This window comes from Lytechinus variegatus, chromosome 5 (genome assembly GCF_018143015.1).
Source record: "Lytechinus variegatus isolate NC3 chromosome 5, Lvar_3.0, whole genome shotgun sequence".
Taxonomy (NCBI): domain Eukaryota; kingdom Metazoa; phylum Echinodermata; class Echinoidea; order Temnopleuroida; family Toxopneustidae; genus Lytechinus; species Lytechinus variegatus.
The window spans coordinates 23,702,004-23,726,793 of record NC_054744.1 but is presented as its reverse complement, the minus strand read 5'-3'; the positions used below and the strand labels follow the sequence as shown (position 1 = coordinate 23,726,793).

The 24,790-nt window shown below is 36.4% G+C and overlaps 1 protein-coding gene across 2 annotated transcripts; it reads left to right on the top strand.

Annotated features, from left to right (window-relative positions):
- The first annotated feature begins 260 nt into the window (after positions 1-260).
- LOC121415766 (adiponectin receptor protein 1-like) lies at positions 261-24,445 on the top strand. 2 transcript variants are annotated; one of them, XM_041609091.1, is made up of 9 exons: positions 261-492; positions 7,946-8,015; positions 16,368-16,511; positions 18,732-18,946; positions 20,573-20,855; positions 21,191-21,374; positions 22,967-23,154; positions 23,662-23,855; positions 24,285-24,445. In XM_041609091.1, exons 3-9 carry the CDS (start codon positions 16,394-16,396, stop codon positions 24,435-24,437), a joined length of 1,335 nt encoding a protein of 444 aa, XP_041465025.1. In that variant the 5' UTR covers positions 261-492; positions 7,946-8,015; positions 16,368-16,393; the 3' UTR covers positions 24,438-24,445. The 2 variants fall into 2 exon arrangements, with proteins under 2 accessions (XP_041465025.1, XP_041465026.1); XM_041609092.1 differs by lacking the exon at positions 7,946-8,015.
- The last annotated feature ends 345 nt before the right edge of the window (positions 24,446-24,790 follow it).

The window sequence follows — 24,790 nt, the reverse complement described above, 5'->3', positions numbered from 1 at the left end:
ATTAAAACAATATGATTGATGGGAAAAAATATGCATCGAAAAACTTAGAAAATGCAAATGCCCCCTCCCTCCTCCCCCCCCCCCACAGAAAGAAGCAGTTCCCTTGGTGGGGCGCTACTGTTCTATAGGCTGTAATGGGGGGGGGGGGGGCGGGAGGGGGGTGGCCCATGGCCCATTGTGCATGTGAAGATCAACTTGACGTCATATCATCAACATGTGATCTACGATATCATCTACGTCATCAGCGCCAGCTTATGGCGCAGAGCTGCACATGCGTGTACCGGTCATACGAGATCGGTCGACGAATAATTTTGTAAACAACAGAATGAGATATAGAATCTTACATAACTAACTGTTATGGTCGCCGGAAGTTCCTCTTCTTATCATCAATGATCAAGGGACGAGAGTGCAAGATATTGTAACGTAGACGTTTTATAGAAGATACCACCCGGCCAGTGCAGTGATAGTGGACGGAAACAGATCTATTTCATGGTAATTTTTTTTTCTTCCATTCAATTTCAATGCGTGCACTGTGCAGTCTATGGTGGTGGTTGCCGCCGCGCGCCGTGGAGGCTGAGCAACGTGTATGTATGAATGAGGTGACAATAATCAGAGCTACCAAGTCTCACGCATTATGCGTGAGACTCAAGCATTTTGGACTCTTGTTCATCCCCTCAAATCTCTGTCTCACGCAACTATCACAGCCTTTCCCCATATATATTGTACACAATTAAGCCTGAGTCGAATCGATTTTAAAATCGGTGTTCGATCGATGTCATCGAACACCGGTGCAGATTTTGCAAAATCGGTGCATCGAAAAAAAAAAAAAATACGTCGGCCGGCCGATTCGTTTGGTTTACACAATCAATCATCAAAATATCAGTAATGTCCAACTTTACTACTACTTACTTGATTTCTATTGCCCCCAAAATGAAACCGAATGAGTAATTATGATGCTATTCACCATTAATTTGAAGTTTATTTCGATCATAGTTCGAGTCTTACTCGTCTGCTCATGCCGAGATAATTTATGCACGATGAATTCATGAATGGAAGTCATGGCCATCGATCGTGCATGGGCAGTACTGTTCTTTAATCAAACCAGAAAATGGCCGGAAATTGACGCGATCAACGTAAAATAAATCTTGCTTTCATGAACAATATTAAAATCATGACCATAGAACATTATTTAATCGTAATATTTAACAATAATTTGCATATGATAATCATTAATATGAATTTAGAGCTTGATGTGAAACGTTTGTATTTCGTTTCAATTTTCAATGGCGGACATCTCATGACGATCGACTTGACTTCTTGAGTCGAGCTAGTGCACTTGTCTAAAAAAAATAATCATCACGTCAGGATTGATTCTCGAACATTGTCTACATGCAAAAACTCTGTTCAAGTTCGTAATATCACCATATAATATCATTTTACATGACAAAACAGAGAAAATTGCATTTGATATTTTTTCCCATCAATTTGAAGCTAGTTTGTGCCCAACTTTGGGCTCTGTATTCATGAATGGGAAAATATGTCATACGTCATCAAACACGCATGCGCATTGTGCTTATTTTCTCGGAGCTTGGAGGAGACGTCCAGAGATGGAACAATAGAAATAATCCCAGTATTATTTCTTCCATATGAACATAACATACTTTGCTGACATCGTCAATATTCTTAGTATGACCATAAAATCTTGTTAAATCGTAATAATTTAGATGAATTTAGGGCTCGATTCGACACATTCGTATTCATTTTGATCGCATGCTCAATTGCGTCTAAAAAACTGGATTGTCATTATCAGGATTAATTATCGAACATCGTCATAACTCATATTCCACAATCTTTCCTCACAATCGTTATATCAGCATTGAATAGCAATTCAAATGACCATCCAGAGAAAATTACGTATTTATTCCCATAAATTTATTTGGAGCTCATTTTGGATCCAACTACACAATCTCAGGCAAGTTACAGCGCTCTCCGTTGATTGCAATTGTTTGCTGGCGCTGACGTCAAGCACGCCTGTCGTTTCGGGAGAGTGAGTGTACGGAGCTGCGGACGGGGCTAGTGAATGGACTGCGAATGCTAGTTGACCGAAAATCATTCGGATCGACTCTGCGTGATTCATGTCTTTATTATCGTTTCATTTTAAACTTATATGTTGTCATCTGCAAATATCATTGTTGAAGATATTTTGGGAAGAATTCTGCTTTGGTCCCCGGCCTTTTTTGTGTGTTTTGTGATCATGGAAAATACAAACGAACTTTGCTCTGTCATCTGCTTGTGCAACGCTCACCCGGCCAACGCCAGCGCATACCGTCAGTGCGTAGTGCATATGCAAAGCGCATCGCATCGACGCAAAAACAAAAGACAAAATTTTCCCCGCCTTCAATATTCGATGCATCGATGTTCGATCGAATTAGAGCTGTCGAACACCGGTTTTCAAAATAATCGATATGACTCAGGCTTATACACAATGTCTGTGATCTCACTCAAAATCACAGAAAATCTCACGCATAGCTGGTCTTTGAACTTGGCATAATTCTGCAATATTAATAATTTGCGTACATTTTAAAAATTATCATGAAGTTGATTTTCAATCAAATTCAAAAAATTCTCAAAGCCCACACAAAATTTAATCAAAATAATAAATGCCAAACGGAAGGTAAGATCGATCCCAAAGTCAATTGTTCTCAGTGTACATCTCCATGCACATGATGCATGTGTTGCAAAATAAGGGTGGCAATTGTGTGTGGCTTATTTTCTCTTTTTCTATGGGACTAAATGCTTGTTTTTTTTACACTTTCAGTTTCCAATACAGCATTTCTTCATATAACTTGGCTCTTATAGAAATTTGATTCTTTAAATTATTTTTTTCTTGAACGGGAAGTTCACCCTGACAAAAAGTTTATTGTAAAAATAGCAGAAAAATTAATGAAAAATATTGCCAAAGGTTTGGGAAAAATTCATCAATTAATTAAAAAGTTATTAGAATTTCAATTATTTGATTTGTGACGTCATATGCGAGCAGCATTCCTACATAGCGAATGGTAAAAAAATCAATGAAATGTCATTTTCTCAGAACATTGAAAATAGTTTTCACTGTAACTTTTGTATATCAATAGACAAATCGTTTCACACCCGATCATGAAAAGAAAACAAAATTAAGTCATCAGGAACCATACAAAATTTGAAATTTATGCATTTTATATTGCATAACACATATGACGTCACAAATCCAAAACTTTGAACTCTAGTCTCTAATAACTTTCTTACTCTATAACGGATTTTCCTCAAACCTTCACCAATATTTTTTACTATTTTTTCTGCTATTTTTACAAGAAAGTTTTCTTCAGGGTGAACTTTCCCTTTAATTAAAAATAGAGATAATTACTTTCCACCATAATTACTTTCCACCAATAGAGGGCGTACACAAAAATATGCCCCAAATTCAAGTTTTTGAGTGCTCTGGTGAATACAAAAATTATTCCCAATTTACTAATGAAAAATAAATCGCAACTGTATGGAAATTAGTAATTTTGGTCACAAAAGTGATATTTTAATGATTTTTTTAAGTGTGTGCTATGTATGATGGGGTGTCCAAACTTCGCGCACTTTTCAAAAATATTCATCAGGCTTAATTTTGTTCACAAAACATTCATAATTTATACAAAACCAATTCAAGAAATAGTTACCACATTGACTGCAAGATCGTAAAATATAAAATCATGGACGAAAATGTAAAGTAGGTCAAGGGGTTTCGCCGGTATCGCGATCTCAAATTTCTACTCCGATCGGCGAATGCGGGCTGTGCTGGAAAACCGTTCAGAAAAAGTATGACCTAACTTTGCGCACCAAAGCTTTTGTGGAGGATCAAACAAAAACTCAAGCTCAAGGGTAATTTTAGGTCGCTTTTCACATTGATGATGTCAGATTTTAAGGATATTGGCTAGTTTTTGAGATAATGACCGTCCGCGAAGTATGGACACGCGCGAAGTTTGGACTCACTACCATACAGCATTGTTATACCTTTTAGTCCTACATGTACCTGTAGATTCCCCACAGGCAGGATGGTTGCAGTGAACAAGTGGGGTTTCGCTGGCATCGCGATCTCAAAATTCCATGGCAATTGACTAGTGCACGCTCAGCTGAAAATGGGTCATAAAAAAAGTGTGATCTCAATTTGCGCACGATCGTTTTGCAAGGCTTTAAAAAAGAAATCAAGCAGACAAAGGTAAGATAATTATATCAGATTAGGTTAAAATGCCATAAATTTGGTTCGTATCACATTTTACTCACTTATTTGGAGACCGGACCTCTACTTGCAAACTGGCGATTTTTTTATGCTGGTCGAGAAGATCAGATTTTCTTTGTTCGGACGCAAAAGTTAACAAAATCTAATATTTTGCTAATATTTTCACAAATAGAGACCTATCCTTCCAAGAAAATTGCATACTGAGTGATTTGAAGTCGCTCTTTCTGTTGGTGATATCAGTTTCCCAAGACATTAATTAGAAATTGAGATATTCAACTGCGCAAAATTAAGTAATGCACGAATTAAGGTCACACCATCATACTAATGTAGCCAGGTCCTTGGCGCAAATGCAGTTTCGCACCGGCCGATTACCAGCATACCTCATCACCAATACTTGTTCCCAAATGTCATGACAAGCTCTCAGTCACAATTTGATATCAATATATCCACCCCTTTTCTAAATATCGTGATCGGGAATGGTTGTATTTCAGCTTCGATCTCGTTGATCTACACGTAATCCGTAGATATCACTTCGCGGATCGCTTGGATTCACCATGCACCATAATGTTGATATGAACTGAAGTTAGCAACCAAATCATGCGAACATGTGGCAAACAAACTGCCAGCAGGGTTCACAGGCCTAATTCATTTCCCATAGACCCGTGTGTTAAAGTGGCACTTGAAAAGAATTCATAAAAAATAAGGAGGAAATTTGAGGGTTGAATGTTTACTACCAATGGATAGGATAAATGTCTGACATTCCATATCTGACCAGAAATGGGTACCTCGACTGGCTCATTTTAAAAATAAATCAGGATTTATGAAGACCACACCTGACGGGACCAAATTCATCACTTGAGAGAGTAAAATGACCCTAATTCTTCCGCCATTGAAAATATAGTTCCATAGTGATATCTTTCCAATTTGGAAAAAGTAAGTTCAGTGTGTACCCTCCCTAGAATCAGTGTTAGATTGTCAGTCATATTCAATCAGCAATATCATATTTAAAAATTGAGCAATGGGTTGGCTCGAATGAATATCTATGGCCTGTGATTAGTCCTGTGCAACCAGCATGCCGCATGCGAATCTAAATTATGTTCGCATGATTTGGTTGCTAACTTCAGTTCGTATCAACATTACGGTGCACGGTGAATCCAAGATCAAGCGATCCGCAAAGTGATGTCTACGGATTACTGTAGATCAACGACGGTGAAATCGAAGCCGAAATACAGCCATTCCCGATCACGATATTATTGACATCAAAATGTGACTGGGAGACTTGTCATGACATTTGAGAACAAGTATTGGTGATGAGGTACATGTATGCTGGTAGTGGTAATCTGCGAAACTGCATGAGCGCCAGGTCCTGGGCCAGGCCCACTCATTCTGTGAACAAGGTTATGATATAACCTTGTTACTTCTTCCTGTGTGGTGAAATAAGGTTGGCAATGTTTGGCTTATTTTCTTTTGGACGAATGCTTGATTTTTTGACACTGTCAGGTTCCATTACAGCTATTCATCATAACATAACTTGGCTTTTTGATTAAATTTGATTCTTATGCTTGTTGGATTTTTCTCTTAATATTCCAATCAACTTTTTGTTGGGATGGACTTGTCCTTTAAATGCATGAACTTGCAAATCCTTATTTAAATTATATTTTGATGAGGTGTGCCTCACGAAACCCTGAAATGGGGGTCCAAGGAACTGACTATAAGGGTAAACTATGGGGCCTTGGAAACTACAGGGCGGTGTGAAAAACGGTCTACGCCTACAGAGCGGGGTGCCAGAACTGCACTAGATCTAGAAGGTATACGGTGGTGCGCGCTGTGGGCGCTTGAGTGCATGGCGCCGTGGTATAGAGGAAATATGAACCCATGTGTGCAGCTGTAAACTTTGAGATGCTCATGCTGGACAATTACATGTAGACAGGGCTAGAACTATAGCTTGGGAACTGAGATGTTTCGTAACACGGGTCTTGCGACATACAGCTGAGCAAGCTACTAATTCCTTTAGATCTATGTATTTTTGGGGCACATACATGTAAACACAATCTATTTTGCTTCTATGCAGTATTGAGTATACATATTTCATGCGTAAATTTGCTGCACGCTAGCGAAAATCCATGAAATTCATCATGCAAGCCTACGTGTATAAAGATGGCTTCAGTATTTATGCATTTCTTCTATTCTGTACTGGGAGCCAAACCCCACCAAATAAATTATTATTATGTTAAAAAAGAAAACAACATCTTCATTAAAATGTACATGTAGGTCTTTGTACAGTATGTATTTTGGCTAATTTCTTTATACCCTGAAAAGACCTGAATCCACTTGTTTGGTCTCCAAACAGTGAGAATTCATGAGGTATCATAATGCCCACATTGCTTTGCAGGTTAAGTGAATGATAATATTTATAAAAACAGACCACAGCTCAATAAGAGTTCCTTTTTTTATAGTAAATAATTTACATTTGTGCTGGCGTAATATTTAAGGCATCATCTCAGCACGGTTTCTCATCAAAATTTTTGGTTTAGGTGTGGAAAAGGACTTTAAAAAGTCCTGTGTACTGTATACAAGTTATTCAGAGTGTGCATTGTTCCAAATTTATACCCCCTTGGTCTTGGAAATACACTGTTGGGATGCTGATAGCCTTGCAAAATTACAGTCATTTCCTGATGCAATTGTTGGTAATACTACACATGTACATGTATGTTTATGCCATTTATACAGGGTGCTGCATAACTTTTTAGAAGCACTTGCCCAGTCGGGCAAGTAAATTTTCAAAAAAGTTGGAATATACTTGCCCAAAAATCTTTTTCACTTATCCCATAAATCCTTTGAATTTTTCTTTACCTCTTCAAAAGAATGTTTTTGCGGTTTTATAAAAACCATTGACGGTTTTCTCTCTTTTTGACATGAACAGATCTACCTTCCTTGACCCAAATTAGGGTCAATATCATATCGTATCGACCTTAATTTTGGTCATTCTACTGTGAGAATTTTGCTTGCCCAATTTGGTCAAGTACATGTAGTTTTGGTCTTTATTTCAAAACACTTGTCCGACTCTTTTTACTAGCACCGTGATTTATAGATCTTCTGAATTATTCTGTTCTTGTACAAGTGTCGGAGTGTGTCATACCATAGAGCTACTATGGAGATCCATCTTCAAAGTCCTATGTTAATCGTTCATTATCGCTTCCATTAGGCGAAGAAACAAGATCTGACATCAATCGGCGAGCATTAGGCGAAAGTCAGAGCCTGCTTAGATAACGCGATAAGCCCACTCGTAAAATCTGAGGTCAGAGATTCTTTGAAGGTCCCTTCAATGCACCGCTGTAACTGACAATATGAATTCGAGTCTAGCGATTCCTTTGCTTTTCATGTTGTTACATTGTACATGTAGGTGCTTAGGAACAGCGTCTTATTATACTTTGAAAAAGACTTGCTCCATTATTCAAATTTACAACCAGAAAATAAAATTATTTTATCAGTCAAGTTTTATGCACTGTGCATGGATCAGTCAGCATTATTAAAGCAAATATGTAGTTTGGGAAGAGTTCTTGTAAAAAGATTTTCCATCATTCTACATGTGTGGGAAGTGTGTATAGTGGTGACGTCTGACTCTGAATAAATGTTTTTGAATTTTTCATGATGCGAAGTCATTCTTCATTTACATTCAAGGATCACCAGATCTGATTCATCTAATCATCTATCATTTATCTTGAATGTGGGGCTTGCAGGCGGCAGTGTGGTGAGTTTATTTATCAATGCTTGAAATCATGCACTACAGCCAGATACATTACAATCCATAGTGCTTTATCTACCCATGTGCACATTAATGCTTTTTTGCAAGTTGTGTGGAAGTTTAATTCTATTGAACAGCTTTTTTGCACTCATATATCACCTCCTTTCTACACCCTCTGTCATTTCCATATATACTGTATTATTTTCCTTTGGTGCTGTTTTATGCTAATTTCTATTACCGTAAAGGGATGGTCCATGCTGAATTATATAAAACTCACAGAGCAAAATGCTGAAAATCTCATCAAAATCGGATAACAAATAAATTTTTGAATTTTAAAGTTTATCAATATTTTGTGAAAACAGAATAATATGCACATCATCATGAATCATCATGTAGTAGCAAAATTTTGAATAAACCTAATTTCATATATACAATACGATAGAACAAGTGGGGATATGACATCATCAGTCCACCTAATGAATATTCATAAAGACATGCCTAGAACTGTTTCACCAGAAAATTCACTTCTTTAAAATTCAATAACTTTGTTATTTGTTATGCGATTTTGATCAAATTTTCAGCATTTTGCTCTGTGAATTTTACGTATACAAATATCTCCAGCCTGGACCATCCCTTTTTTTAATGAGGATCATAAATCAGCGGTGTTCAGCGGTTCATGATGGTGTGCCATAGAAGTTGAATGCAATCAGTGCTGTAGAGGTTTATTTCCAATTGATCTAATTAATGCCAATTTGTCATATTTCCAACTCATCTACTGTCATTTGGTCTACATACATGTACATGGTCCAATTGCCATTTCGTCTATAAACCATTTGGTCTATAAAGTGGATAAGTGTGAATTGGGAGAAATGAATGAAAAGAAAATTGATATTAGACCAACTAGTTGTTTATTAGACAAAATGTTCATTGATGAACTGGCAATGAGACGAAGTAATTATTGGACCAAATGGTTAATGAACCAAATGATTGTTTTTAAACAAAATGTTGATGGACAGAATGGCATTAGACTGCATGAAGGTAGAGTACATGTAGATGAATTGGCAATAGACGAATCAGCAGTTTTCAGCAGTTTACTGCTGGAAAGCCCTATAGATTTGGACCAATTTGCTATCAGTGGGCTACAAGTACAACATTACGCAATTTCCTTTGAATTGTGTTTAACTTTGTCTTTAAACAAAGCAATGTACATGTAGGCCTACATGCTACCCATTGAAAACAATTGGCTTTAAAGCTCTGTAATAAAAGGGCTCTGGTAGCATCTAAACTTTGAGGGAGAACTGCCCTGAACCACCATCAAAACTGGCCATGTATGATCACCCCTTTTGAGGCTTCAGGCTTACCTAACAAATTTCTGCACTTACTGTATATGTAGCGACACTTAGTGCTTTAATTGCAGAGAGGTAATTTGGAGATACAGTTGAGGCACGAATATTACTTTTTTTCTTCAAAGAAAATTTCACCTGAAATATACTTTAATCCCAACGGCATTCCACTCATTTTAAAGAGCTTAATACGCTCTTTCATGTGATACCAAATTCGTCACTAGTAGTATAGAAATATCAAATTTTACGATGTTTGGCAAGCGAATTAATTTCACTGAATTCCATGGGTGTATGTTAACTTTTGGCCTCAACTGTGCACATGCACATGTACAGTATGCAATGGTGGATCCAGCTTTTATAGGTTGACACAATACTTACAGGACCAGTACCATTTCATGAGCCTATTGTTTGTTCACAATGGTTCATTGTAGGCCTGTCAAAAGTATTGCATCTATAAAAATAGCTGGATCTGCCACTACATGTAAGTACATGTACATGTGCACATAATGTACTATATGGTGTTTAAAAAAGTTTTTATGACTTTATTTTTATGCATGAGTTGTGACCTGTTCTTGAGTTTATTTTTTTCTTTCTGGGATGGAATTGCTAAATAAAATTTCGACCAACTATAAGTTTTGCATTAAAAATTTTTCTAAATAGTGGTCTGCAATCTACACAGACCGGATTAGTTGAAAAATGATGATTGTGAATCTAATTTGGCATTTAGAACAGGTGACTGTCATGCATTTAAAGTCATGCCTAACTTTGTGAAAAGCTTTGTTTCTTTTTACTTTTTACTAGTTTGTTCTAATTTCTGTTCTCTCTGTTGCCAGTGTTGCTTAAAGGTCAACTCCACCCCAGAAAAATGTTGAGTTATATATATATAGAAAAATCAAATTAGCAAAATGCATAAAATTTCATCAAAATCGTATGTAAATATTAAAAAGTAATGACACAAAACAGTGATATGCACAACTTGGTGACATGCAAATGAGGCAGTCAAAGATGTCCCACACTATTTCTTTTGTTTTTGTTGTTTGAATTATAAAGTATTTCATTTACAGATTCAACAATAAGGAGAAACTTGACTGTCTACCTGTACAATATAGTATCAAAGAATGCTAATTCTACATGTTCAGGGAGGAATTAATCTTTGGCTCACTTGACAATGAGGAGAAAATTAGAATATTTCATATAATATAATACAAAAGAAATAGTGAGTGGATGATGTCATCAGTCTCCTCATTTGCATACCGACCAGGATGTGCATATACATGTACATGTAACTGTTAATATGTGAAATTAGGGGAAATGTTAAAATGTAATTTTCTGTACATGTATTATTTTATCTACATAATCCGATTTTGATGAAATTTTCAGTGTTATGCTTGTTGGATTTTTCTCTTTTTATTCAGTTTTTTTATCCATGGGAAGTTCAATATTTTTAAGCCAATATCCAAATGCAATATTTCTGTTTCTTCCAATAGCCGTTTACATGTAAATGTAGTTTTGATATTTGATCAAAGGATTTATAGATTGTAATGAACAGATCCAGGTAAATAACAAGAGTTTGGTAATGTATGTTTAAAAACAATATCTTGTAAAATTTTGCCATTTTAATTCTATCTCAGGACTGGTGAAAATCATGAAAACTTCATGTAATTTTGCTTTTAATAGATACTTCTTTTTTTTCAAATTTAGTACATTTATTGCATGCTGAAAAAAAAAGGTCTTAATAATACATCCTGCGCTGTCCACTTGAGTATGCATACTACAGCCTATACATGCTATAAACCTGGTGGGTGCTTCAAAAAGCCATTTGAAAGTTACAAATGATGGTCAGTTGGATCCAGTGCAGCAAAGTTTTTTTTTCTTTTTACAAAAAAGGAATAAGAAATTAATTGTTGCCTCATCAAATGCCTAAATATTTTTTGCTCTGAAAGACTACAATACATGTACGTGTATACCGTTACTTGTGTCGACAAGTAGGTATGTATACTGTCTGTCACATAACCTGAATGACCAAAAAATAGCCTGTGAAACTTTTACCGTATCAATTTTATATGTATACAGCAAAATTACTGCACACCATTTTTCATTCCTACATATCTATTGTATTTCATTTTATAAACTTGTTTTGCACTTTGAACCTTTTCTGTTTCATACCACAAATATTAATTATAATCATGAACATGTTATTAATTATTAACGTAAACTGTGATGAGGGTATAGGGTTCAACGAGTTGCAAAATGCAAATTAATGAATAACCAATCGATATGAAAATTTCAAGTGTCCAAATTTGTGAAATACAATAATCTAACCTTTCAGGAATGACATACATGTACATGTACCTGGAATTTCAAAGTGAGACAGATATTAAGGTTATCCATTTCATTCATACAAATTTCAATTTGTTTGATTCAGTTTTAATTGCTCATAAAATTCCACAACAAAGAGAAAACAAAGTTCTGCCATATCAAAGCAAGACAGCAAAAAAAAAAAAAAACACACACACAATTGGATTGAAGAGGTACAGCAAGAAATAGTAAATCTTTTGATTAGCTGACCCTCATATAAAAAAAACCTTCATCTCCATCTACATGTAGTGAACAATAATACAAAGTTTTGTGAAAAACATACATGAATGTTCAATTCTTTCAGTTCCCTAATTATAGAAATTGACTCCCCCCCCCCTCACAGGCCCAACTTAAGAATCTGCCCCAGTCTCTATTAAAATATACCCCTGAAATACATGTACATGTATAGCAGTGAAAAAAATACACGGGGGCGGCGGGCGAATTTGCCCCGGAAATGCCTAAATTTTCCCTGGAAATCACCCAAAATCATGCTTTCGGGAGCGACATGTAGATGATATGTCGCCCCCAAATTTATTGCAGAACGATAACAACTCAGCGGCCCACGAGCACCATATGCTCGAGCTCCGCTTTCCATTTAAAAATAATAAAAAATCCGCACTCAAAATCATGAACAAGCCTTGTAAATAGCGAGGAACACAGTTTCAAATTCCGAAGTTGCATCTTTTTTTCTGTACCACGTTTTTCCATAAACATGGTATGAAAAAAAGAAAACTACGCAACGGTCGGGAAACGGTCGCATGTATAGGGGTCCATTATGACTACCACCATGGGCAATTTCTAATGCACATTTCCCCTACAGATATCACAATTCTGTGTTAAAATAATTCGAATTACACAGGAAATAAATCCCAGAGTCTATTATAACCTCGCATTGGTGAGTTGTCATTCGGCTTTGCTTTTCAAAACAGCCTAGTAACATCCAAAATATCTTATTTGCTAATTATAACTTAAAAATCATTTGTTTAACTTTTCTAGGGGATGAGGTAAATATCAGAAAATAAATCATCAAACAAAGCTCCATCTATTTTTACAAGGCCGGTGGGAGGCTCACGCACGTACGCATTGGCGCTTGTACTAGCTAGCCAGTCTGCTCTGTCTCTGTGCTGCCAGAGCTCTAGGGGACAATTCGCTATAAGTAAGGGCCTCAATGATGGTGATTTTCTGTTTCAGACAGAGTTTACATTTCGGGTATATTATTCAAAACTGCCAATAAAGTTTGATGATTTTTTCATTGTCATGTATTAAAGTTATTAATGAGTTCATTCTCACCAAATTTAGACTCCCCCATCATGCTTTTTCAAAGAACTTCAGGAAAAGTTTGGTATGTGGGCCTTTATTACATGGCCGAGTACAGGTTAATGTACTGGAATACATGTAGATGGAGTAGAAATTGGATATTGAATTCATTTATATCCAAGTTCAACTCACGGTCACACCCACACAAACACACCCATATCCAAGATTCTAAGCATGAAAAAAAAATATAAAAATCATTCAATATCAAACAATACATGTAAGTAATAAAAATAAAGTGAACAGGTATTCCCCAAAATACAAAAACGTAGCATTTGAAAAGAGCCCCTGAAATGCAAAAAGTAGCCCCCGAAAGGTAGAAATGGAGCCCCCGAAATTTTACAAAAAATTGAAAATGGAGCCTCCGAAAAAAAACAATTAATTTTTTCCCTGATGTATACTGTACATTACATGGGTGACAGATCCTGAAGCTACATGTACATGTAGTACAGGAAGACTCAATTCCTGACAAAGGCTAATTGGTGAGGATATATGCTTACGTAGCACATGTACCGGAATGCATTGCTGACGATAAATCCGAGAAAAGTATTATCAGTTTCATGCAAACCTGGTTTCATTTTCACTTTTCTTCTAAAAATTAAGACATTGATAGAGACTACATCTGTGAGGACTATTTGGCAGATATCTATAAGCAGTTTGAAGTGCAATGTACTGCTGGCTGAGATTAATGAACTAGCACAAAGCAGGGACTCAGTTTTATAATTATGAGGGGAGCAATAAATAGCTCTCCTAGATCTTTTAAGGAGAGCGGTAGAGGAGCACTGCAAAAAGCTCTTCTTCAACATACAAGGGGAGCTTTTTGTCCAATTTACAAAACAGATGGAGGAAATGTATGTATAAAGTTACAATCAACAATCAAAGGATGTAATTGTAATTGTTTTACAATGTTTTGTAATTAGATTGTGTGTTATCAAAACCTCTTTGAGTTAGGTTTTGACTTTGGCTTAAAGTTAAGTCACTAACAATTTTTTTTTCAGGGGCTCCATTTTAATTTTTTTGGCAAATTTCGGGGCTACTTTTTGCATTTCGGGGGCTCTTTTTAAATGCTACTTTTTTGTATTTTTAGGAATACCTGTTCACTTATTAATGAATTATTACTTTTTGTTTAATATTGTATGATTTTTAAAGTTATTTTTCATGCTTAGAATCTTGGATGTGGGTGTGTGTGGGTGGATGTGGGTGTGTGTGGGTGAGTGTGTGTGTGTGTGTGACTGTGAGTTGGACTTGGATATACCTGTTCACTTATTAATGAATTATTACTTTTTGTTCAATATTGTATGATTTTTAAAGTTATTTTTCATGCTTAGGATCTTGGATGTGTGTGTGGGTGGATGTGGGTGTGTGTGGGTGAGTGCGTGTGTGTGTGACTGTGAGTTGGACTTGGATATACCTGTTCACTTATTAATGAATTATTACTTTTTGTTCAATATTGTATGATTTTTAAAGTTATTTTTCATGCTTAGAATCTTGGATGTGTGTGTGGGTGTGTGTGAGTGAGTGCGTGTGTGTGTGACTGTGAGTTGGACTTGGATATAAATGAATTCAATATCTAATTTCTACTCCATCTATTCCAGTACAATACCCTGTACTCAGCCATGTACATGTAATAAAGGCCCACATCCCCTAACTTTTCCTGAAGTTCTTTGAAAACGCAGATCTCCATGAAAATTTCATTTCTCTATTGGGGAGTCTAAATTCGGTGAGAATGTATTCATTAAGAACTTAAATATACATGACAATGAAGAAATCATCAAACTTTATTGGCAGTTTTGAATAATATTCATGAAATGTAAACTCTGTCTGAAACAGAAAATCACCATCATTGAGGCCTTTACTGAGTGAATTGTCCCCCAGAGCTCTGGCAGAGACAGAGCTCTAACTGGCTAGCTAGTAAAAGCGCCAATGCGTGAGCCTGCCGCCAGCCTTGTAAAATAGATGGAGCTTTGTTTGATGATTTATTGTCTGATATAATACCTCATCCCCTAGAAAAAGAAAATAAATGATTTTTTAGTTGTAATTAATAAATAAGGTAACTTATTTTGGAAGTTAAGCCGTTTTGAAAAGCAAAGCCGAATGACAACTCACCAATGCTAGGTTACAAGTCTCAGGGATTTATTTCCTGTGTAATTCGAATTATTTAATCACAGAATCGTGATATCTGTAGGGGAAACATGTGCATTCGAAATTGCACATGGTGGTAGCCATAATGGACCCCTATACATGCAACTGTTTCCCGACCGTTGCATTGATTTTTTTTCCCGTACTTGGTACCATGTGTATGGAAATACGTGGTACAGAAAAAATAACGCAACGTCGGAATTTGAAACTGCGCTACTCGCTATTTTTAAGGATTATTCATGACTTTGAGTGTTGGATTTTGGATGATTTTTAAATGGTAAGCGGAGCTCGAGCATATTGAGTTGTTATTCACTCGGCAATAAGCATGATTTTGGGTGATTTCGAGGGCGACTTTAGGCATTTCCGCGCAGGTCAACGATCGCGAGGCGCGCTATTAATCGCGCTACCAAAAATGGATTAAGGCGCGCATGTAGCGCGCGATCGCTCTCGCGCGCCTTAAAATCGAATCCCTGACAAAGATGGATTTTTGATCCATTTGACTCTATTAAAACCTCATATGTGGGAAGCATCTTGGTGTAGAATTAGATTATAAAATAAATATGGATATGTGGGGCCTTATTTTTTTCTTATTTTAATAGACAGTCTGTAATGTTCTCAAGGGACCATGACTTGATCAATTTATGAAGTGTAGTAAGAATTGAGAAAAATGGGGTCGGACGTACAAAAAGGTTTATTATTTTTATATGGAATTGCCCAACATGTAATGTTTCTATTAAAAGCTCTGCTATATTTATGCTACCAATAATGTGCAGTGACATAGTACATGCAGGCTCTCTTGTTTCATTTCATGGCTGGGTTTACAAATACATTTTTAAAAAGCATTTAGAATTTATTCAAAACCATATAATAAACAAATTTTACCAAGACTTTTCAATAGAACAGCATTTCTTTGCATTCACCATGAAATACTAATGCTAGATTCTTCCTTAGAAAACCTTTTATGCTACATTACATGATTATGTTATGTTTATAAATCATATTATGTACCATTGTGATATGGCAATCAAAATCAAATCAATTATGCTCTTATTGTTTTAAATATTCATTTAATTTTGCTTTTAATGTCCTACAAGTTGGTGGATGTTGTTGATTTGCATTCACCATATCACAACGCCCATTATTCTATTGAATTTTTTTAATACGTTATTCATGAAGCTCCCTTTATTTATATTGATATTTGCAGTAATTTGCTAATGCCCTACAAGCTGAATGAATAAATCACCAGATCTGGGAGAGAGGAGGGGTGACGAAGAAGATATCACTCCCAACCCTCAAACTTTTCTACTTTCATCACAACCAGACCAAGCCAGCCCATCTAGCACTTCAGGTATGTAAATATTTACTTGCTTTGTATACTACAGGTGTTCATGTACAGTGTACATGTACACATTTCATTGATTGTGATTGTCAGGGCAGGGAAATAAGCTTATTTTGTTTGAAGGATTATTTATTCATTTTTTTTATGTTGGGGCTATTGAGGAATGGAAAGGGGAGGGGCAGTTTCTTTCATTTTTGGGCTATTTTTTTGGCACATCAACAATATTTTGTATTAACTGAAGCATCATTATTTCTCTAATTACTTTAAAAATTTTGTGGCAGATCTTGGGTAACTCTAGAAAATATAGTTGAATCAAAGTTTTCTCTTTGGGGTAGTTTGGGAGGGGGGGGGGGAGGGGCTATTGAATTTGGCTATTGAGAGGAAAATTACCTGTCGCCCTCATTATTTCCTACATCAGTGATTTTAAGGAAGTAAATTCATGGCCTTCTTTAAAGCTTTCATATACATGTAAATTAAGTAAATAAAAACAACAATGAACGTATTGGTATTGACTCAGAGAGGCACCATGAGAGGCATGCAGAAATAATTTATCAATTGATTTCCTGGTACCCATTTGGTCAGGACTAAGTACTGTACATCATACATGGGAAGGCCAAATGGAGATTATCGTATAGATTATCGCCTTTGCAAATTTGGATTTAACCTCTTATTCCATTGAGTATATCAATATAATAAACAAAAGACACTGTATATACATAGTATATATATATACATGTACAATTGTGCACTATATTTTCTTGGAGTTGTTGCAAACCACTATTAATCACTGGCTCACATTTTTATAATCAACAAAACACCCGACCTGATCAATATTTACATTAATTTGCAAATTGAATAATTTATTACGTCATAAATGAAATTTGACTACATTGTTGCCACCTTGTATGCCAGATGTCAATGCAAACGGTAGTTCAACCAACACTATTCTTGTTTATATGCCATGAATAGGTATTGATTGAATACCAGATATCGTATGCAAAACACACTGGTGTGATTATTATGACGTACATGAACCAGCTCATGATTAATTCTGTCCTGGGTTGCTGACAAATACCATGTGCAAGTTGGCCAACACCTGTACATAGAATGCCTGTTGATTTAAGCATAGGGGGGGGGGGTCCTTTACTGTGTCTGTGTATTCCTAGAATTGTCATTCCCAAATTAATCCAATACATGTAGCAATTCATTTAGGTCATTAGTCTATTATTAATTGTCCCCAATTTTCAGACTGTACATTGTACTTGTCCCCCATGATGTCATGCAGTTTTTATGCCCCCTTTTTATAGAAAACTTCAAATATATGGTAAAATTGCTACTTACATGTACATGTAAGATTTCTTGCAGGTGCATTATGGATATCATCTACAGTATTTTTTTAATGCTCTGCCTGTGCTGTAGGCTACATGTACTAGATGTATGTATGATAAAGAATCCTTATGGCTTTTGCTTTGAATAATAGAATCTACATGTACTCAATCAATTTATTTAAGCCAGGCAGAACTTTAAAAATAACCAGGGTCGTGAGACGTCCCTGCTTTCACCTCCTGGTCATTTGGTCAGCCAGGAAGTTGGCAGAGTTTGGACAACACAATTGCAAACAGTACATGTACATGATCTCTACACTGAACTGGTATATACATGTATGTGCATGCCGGTACATGTGGGTAATGAATAGTAATTGATTGCATTGTGTTAAATTGTATATTTGTAAAATAATGGCTGGTGTTTCCATGAATTATGTATTATTTCAATCGATTTGTTTTCTTTCATCTCTGTGTAAAGATGGTACTGTACATTTTCATTGTATAATAAAGCCTTGTGAGTATTGGGATGATGTTGCGTTGCTTCTTATACATGTAGAGGACAATTCTGTAAAATACACTGTGCATGTATGTGTACATGTGGTACAAAGGTGTATCAACAGGTAACACCATTCCTGTCAAAACTAAAAAAGCTTTTAAATTTGTTTGTTGGTAGGATTTATTAAAAAGATGCATAGGAAGAAAGCAACAAAAAAACAAAAACACCAGCCCCAATTTTTGCAAGCCCAAGTTTCGAACTCTGGCTTTATTCTTATATTCATACCACATGTGGGTAGAGTAGACAAGTGCTTCAACAAGAAACAACCCTGTTCTGGAGGAAAATTATTAAAACTCAAAAGACATTTCAAATTCCTTCATTGTGTTTTAACCTTAAATGTCAAAATAGGTAAAGTACGAAGGCGCATCAAGAAGAAACGCCAGCCCCGATCTTCACAATCCCAAGGATCCGACTCTGATTCTATGGATGAGGATCCTGAGGTAGGGTCTAACCAACCCTTAAGGGACGACCAAGAACCCAGGGATCCCTCAACTATCACTGTAGAGGAAGTCACTGAAGTTGAGGAAACTTCGACCCTCAGGTCAAGCGATGGAGAAAAAGAGGTAAGAAGGTCTGGCTTTGTTTCATAGCGTGTGGTAATAATCCAAGATTTGAATTTGGCTTCTTCCCCACTTAAGGAAGAATAGTGCCTATGTGTAGATCATCATTAAAAAAAATATTTTAGACTTAGGAAGTATTTTATGGATACAAACTCCACCTGTTCTTACTTAACACACCCTATGGAGTATGAACACAGACATACAGCTGGGATGACTGAAAAAGTGATTTCAAGCTGGAAGCTTTTGTTTGGGTACCAGTAGTTGGTCTTGCAGTTTTGAGTAAGATGAGGGGGAGGGTAGGGGAAGTTGTGAGCTTTTAGTATTAAGAGAGAATAGGGATTGCTATATACAATTGGTGCTAATTATGACCCCACCAAAAAATGAACATATTTTGTAAAGTTATGCCATATTTCAGGTATGTAATCGTGAAGTCAGTTGATAAAAATATTACATTCAAATGAAGTTTGTTAATCTAGGCGTGCAGATTAGTGATGTTGTCTACATTCAACACTCGGCATGAAGCAGTGCATTTGGTGGTGGGGTTCACTATTTTGAGTACAACAGTACGTGTTCAAGAATGCCCCCACTTACATGTAGTATGCAAAACAGCTGAAACCGTCTGGCTAACAGCTTTTACATAGTCTGAATGAATGAATTATTGACTTCCCTTTCACAGCTGTCTTCACGGTATCAAGTCTTGCCTGTGCCAACTGGCCTTGGATGATATACATTGTAACAACAGTCAAGACAGTTTTCATAATGTGAATACAGCATTAGTGAAAATATTGAATCCCAATACAGTATCAAGATAATATTCATTGTATTTGTTCAGACTAGAGTGTTTTCTAAGTTTGCTTGTCATATTATGTGTCTTCGTGTGATATTTGTTCTCTTTTGTTTTGCCGTAGGCCTATTTCTTTTCCTGATAAATACCCCCCCCCCCAAAAAAAAAATGAGTAGCTAAACATGGAAATGTACACTTTTGAAGCTTTGACTGAAATGTCCATAAATTCTATGTCTAAAATATTTATTGAAGGATGATCATATTCCTGTCAGAAGCCAGTTTCCTAATCTTGGCTTATCTGCACCCTTCCAGAGGATCCTATTTCTAATAAGGGATTTCTTTTTCAGATCTACATGTACATTTACATGGCTACATGTATGTTAATATGGATGTGTGTCTGCCACAAAATTTCCATTTTTGTCATATGATACTGTTGTGCTTTGTGGCTGATTCCTGAAGAAAGTGGAATGGCATCTTTGCTTTATCTCATACATATCTGTATCACCAAAAGGTTAAATGATGGTTAAAACACTAGATCTTTTATATTGATCTGTATTCTAAAATTTGAAAGTCTGTCCCCGTGCTCCTTCAATTTCATTCTTTTGCCTGTTATTGCTCATTAATTATGCTTTCTTTCCTCTATTTTTTCTGTTCATGAATTTAATAGCAATTCATGTTTTTTCCAGTTTACTTTTGTAAATAATTATTTCATTTTCTCTCTGATGAGTGTATGAAAGCAGCCAGGTGATCGGCTGACTCACTATTTCAGCCAGAATGTAAACTTGTAATCTACGTACATGTATGTTTCAAGGTAAATTTCATTCCAACTCTCTTCCACTCCACAGGTGAAGGAGCTTGAGGTTGAACCTCAACCAGCCGGAGGGAGCGATAGTGAGTACGACTTTGCCTTGCTGAAGCAGCAGGCCGACGAGCTGGCGCACAAGTTTGTCCAGAAGGTGAAGGACGTTACCTGGAAGGTCACCCACCATAATTTTTTACCAGATTGGCTGAAGGACAACGATTACCTTCACTACCACCACCGCCCTCCTCTACCGTCGTTCAGGACATGCTTTAAGTCCATCTTTAGAATTCACACAGAGACAGGCAACATATGGACACATCTTCTAGGTGAGCTTTGAGACCAAAGACCGCATCCACTCAGATGTCTAGTTCATTTTCGTAACTGGAGAAAAAAAAGTATTGCGCTGCATTATTCTTGTAGAGAGCTTTCATTGATAATGATAGTTTTGGTTATGTATCTTTTGTGAAATTCTCAGTAATGATTTGGGATATTGGTAATTGATTTTTAATATGTGTAACGTAGGTTCATTTTAAAGCTCCATTATTACCTTTTCAAACTTTATAGAAAATCAAAGGCATTTCAGCTAACTTTATTCTGTGTTGTAACTGGAATGGATGCATATTATCACAATTATTTGTGCTTTTTTCTTCTGTTCCAACAGGTTGTATAGCTTTTATTATCATAGCCATCTACTTTTTAGTACAGTCCATCATGTCAAGGGATGACTGGCAGGAGATTGTGGCATACATGATGTTTTTCTTGGGTGCCATTCTGTGTCTCGGATTCTCTTGCCTCTTTCATACATGTTACTGCCATTCTTCTCAAGTCTCCAAAATATTCAGCAAGTAAGTCATATTTCATGATATATATATTCATGTCATTGTTTATTGATCAATTAATTGATCATTTTTTTATTCATTTGTTTGTTGGTTGATTCATTGGTTTGTTCATTCATTCGTTCATTAGTTCATTCATTCAGTCAATCAGTCAGTCAGTAAATCATTCATGTGGTAATTTATTTATTTTTTAAATGAATAGTTTATTTCTTAGATGATATATATAAATATGTAGTATCTAAATATAATGAATAATGAATTAATTCAGTAATTAATTAATTTATTTGTTCATTCATTCATTCATACTTTTATTCAATTTATTATTTCATTTTTCAGATTAGCAATTTTTTTTCTTCAGATTAGCAATGTTATTATTCTTGAAGGAGATAATTAGCTTTCCTGTATAAAGAACAATGATATATTTGTGACACTCGGCGAAGGGAAAAATGATAGGTGTAGAAGCATCCTCTCCTGAAAAGGGATTAAAAGGCCTTTGTAATGAAAACTGTGGAAAAGGGAACAAAGTGAAATGGATGCCTATAATAATGCCATTAAGGCCAACTTATTAGCTCACCAATTGGGTGTATCCTGTTCTTTATGGTTCTAACATGTAAACATTGTACACTGCAAGTGTCAATGGAATAACCTATTGTGTTTTTATGAGGATAAAAATAGCCATGAGGGTTGCTCCTTGTACAGTCAATTGAAACACATGCTCTAGAATGACAGGTAGTTAAACATGCGATGTCTAATTGATATAAGAAATGAGGCCCTTTTTAAAGGTCATGTTAAGGAGACCTGCAAATCCAAAGTTTAGATACATTAGCCTCTGCTTCATAACCTGAATATTAAATCGGTTTGTTATTCATTAAATCTTCATTAGAATTCTTCATTAGTAAGTTTTGGTTAGAGTTTAATCCTCCCCCCCCCTCCTTCATTAGTCTTTGAAGTCACTGAGTGTGAACTGAGGTCTGATATAGGGAGAGTTATTAAAAATGCAACTAAAAGTGAAAGTTGAATCCCACATGCAACTTGCTGAAATCAAGTAGTGTTTGAACTTTAGGACTGTATTTGTGTAGATTGCAACTGTTTGCAATGGGCCCCAGAACATGTGTGTTGTACATGGACACATTGTGTTGAAGGTGACCTTCACAGTTTATACCGATATACATAGCTGGGCCATAAATAAACAAAGTATCATATATCTGATAAAAGGTGAAATATTGAAAAGAAAAAAACACTCAGCAAATTTAATACAAGAACAACACATGAACAATATTGCTATCATAATACCGGTAGTCAATAAATAGGATACATGTCCATGTGATTTTCTCCACTAATATGGCATAGTAGATTAAATTTTCGAGATATGTGTAGTTTATTCTGAGTGGACTGCTTTTTATACATTTTATTGCTCATTTATCTGTTTGTCTGTCTTTTTCTGTCTTCCTCCTGCGCTTTCTTTTTCTCCCTCCTATTCTCTGTCCATCCCCATCTCCACCCCCTTCTTCTGCCCCCTTTCTTTACCTCTCACTTCTCTTCTCTTCTCTTCACTTCTTTTCTCATCTCTTCTCTTGTCTTCTGTTCATTGATTGTTACAGACTAGACTACTCTGGCATCACTTTCCTGATAGTTGGATCCTTTGTGCCTTGGCTCTACTTTGGTTTTTACTGTGAGAACATCACCCGTTACGTCTACTTGGCCCTTATATTGGTCCTTGGTGCTCTCTGTCTCTTTGTAGCTCTAAGGGACACATTCAGTCTACCAAAGTACCGTCCCCTCAGGGCAGGTAGGTTCTTAATCCATTACTGTGTGGTTTTTACTGTGAGAACATCACCCGTTATGATTACTTGGCCCTCGTAATGGTCCTTCAGCTACAAAGAAACAGCAAGCACGAAGGTGTTTGCTGTCTCTTTGTAGCTCTCACAGGCACCTTCAGTGTACCAAAGTAATTTCCCCTCGGGGCAGGTAGGTTCTTAAACCATGTCTTCAGAATTTGATTTATCCCTAGGTATATATTTCTATCACCTTGTTTAAGTAATTGCCGATGGTCATTGTTCAGGGAATAATTTTGCTTTACCAAATTTAACTAGCATTTTTGGTCATAATAGAAAAGTCCTCAACTGCATGTACGTTTTGTACAGTCCTATGTGAAAATATGCTGCACAAAAGACTTTTTGTGCAGCACTCTTCAAAAGATGTGGAGCAAATTGTGATGCAATACCCCAAAAAAATTTCCCTGTCGTTTCTCCAACTCCAACTTGAATTGTTTTGGATCCTTCCTCCCTCTGTGCAGGTCTATATGTTGCTTTAGGCCTCAGCGGGGTGATACCAGCCATTCATTACGTGAGCATCAACAGCTTCTTGACGGCCATCCAGGGGGGTGGACTCGGCTGGATGATACTCATGGCATGCCTCTACATCTCAGGAGCATTACTCTATGCTATACGCATCCCAGAACGGTTTTTCCCTGGAAAGTGTGACATTTGGGTGAGTCGGATGCTCAGGACCCTTTAACATATAGCTAAGCGATCAAGATATCAACTAATGGAGACCTACATGTATGCCTAATAGAACTTTTGCTATGATCTATGGAAATATATGCACATTGAATATTGTACATATTGTGGTCCCACGTGTAGACTTCCATGTGGGTAGATCCCAGTGTGAAATTAACTGAAAATGATCTTTGAGAGTCAATAAAGAAGGGAATATTCTTCATTTTCTAAATAGTTTCCAACCTAACACAATTTCAAGGAAATATGGAAAGTAGATGGGTATTTCACGGGTGTAAAATCTTTCAAAATATAATGACTGAGGCCTAATTTTCATGAAATTAAATGATAATTGTCAGGATAACCTTTAAATTTATCTTTCTCTCTCTCTCTCTCTCTCTCTTCCCGCAATTCTTTGTCACAGTTTCAGAGTCATCAGATATTCCATGTCCTGGTTCTAGCAGCTGCCTTTGTCCACTACCACGGTATCAACACAATGGCTGCGTACAGGGAGCAGATCGGAGAGTGTAATGCCGGTGACCTTTACACAGACATAGCAACCACTGTTGAAAACTGAACCCAAAACTGAACCCAAAACTGAAACATCCTTTTGAATCACTGTCTTGAAGTTCTTCAACTTATAGAGACAAGATCAGTATTCTCCCCATGTATGAGGATTTGCTCAACCCAAGTATCTTGGGGAAATTTACCTTGGGGGAAATTGTGCAGTTTTGCCATCGTGGACTGTATATTTTTTATTGCAGTAATAAAGTGATGTATTTCTTGTCTTGGATCTCAGGCTAAGCTCATTCATTTCTTCAATAGGTGTGACGGGAAACTTCTCTGCATTCTATAGTACTTATACAACTTGGAGAAGAAAGCGAGTCGTAGTGTATGCTTAGTACCTCTGCACGACTTGACAAAAAGTTG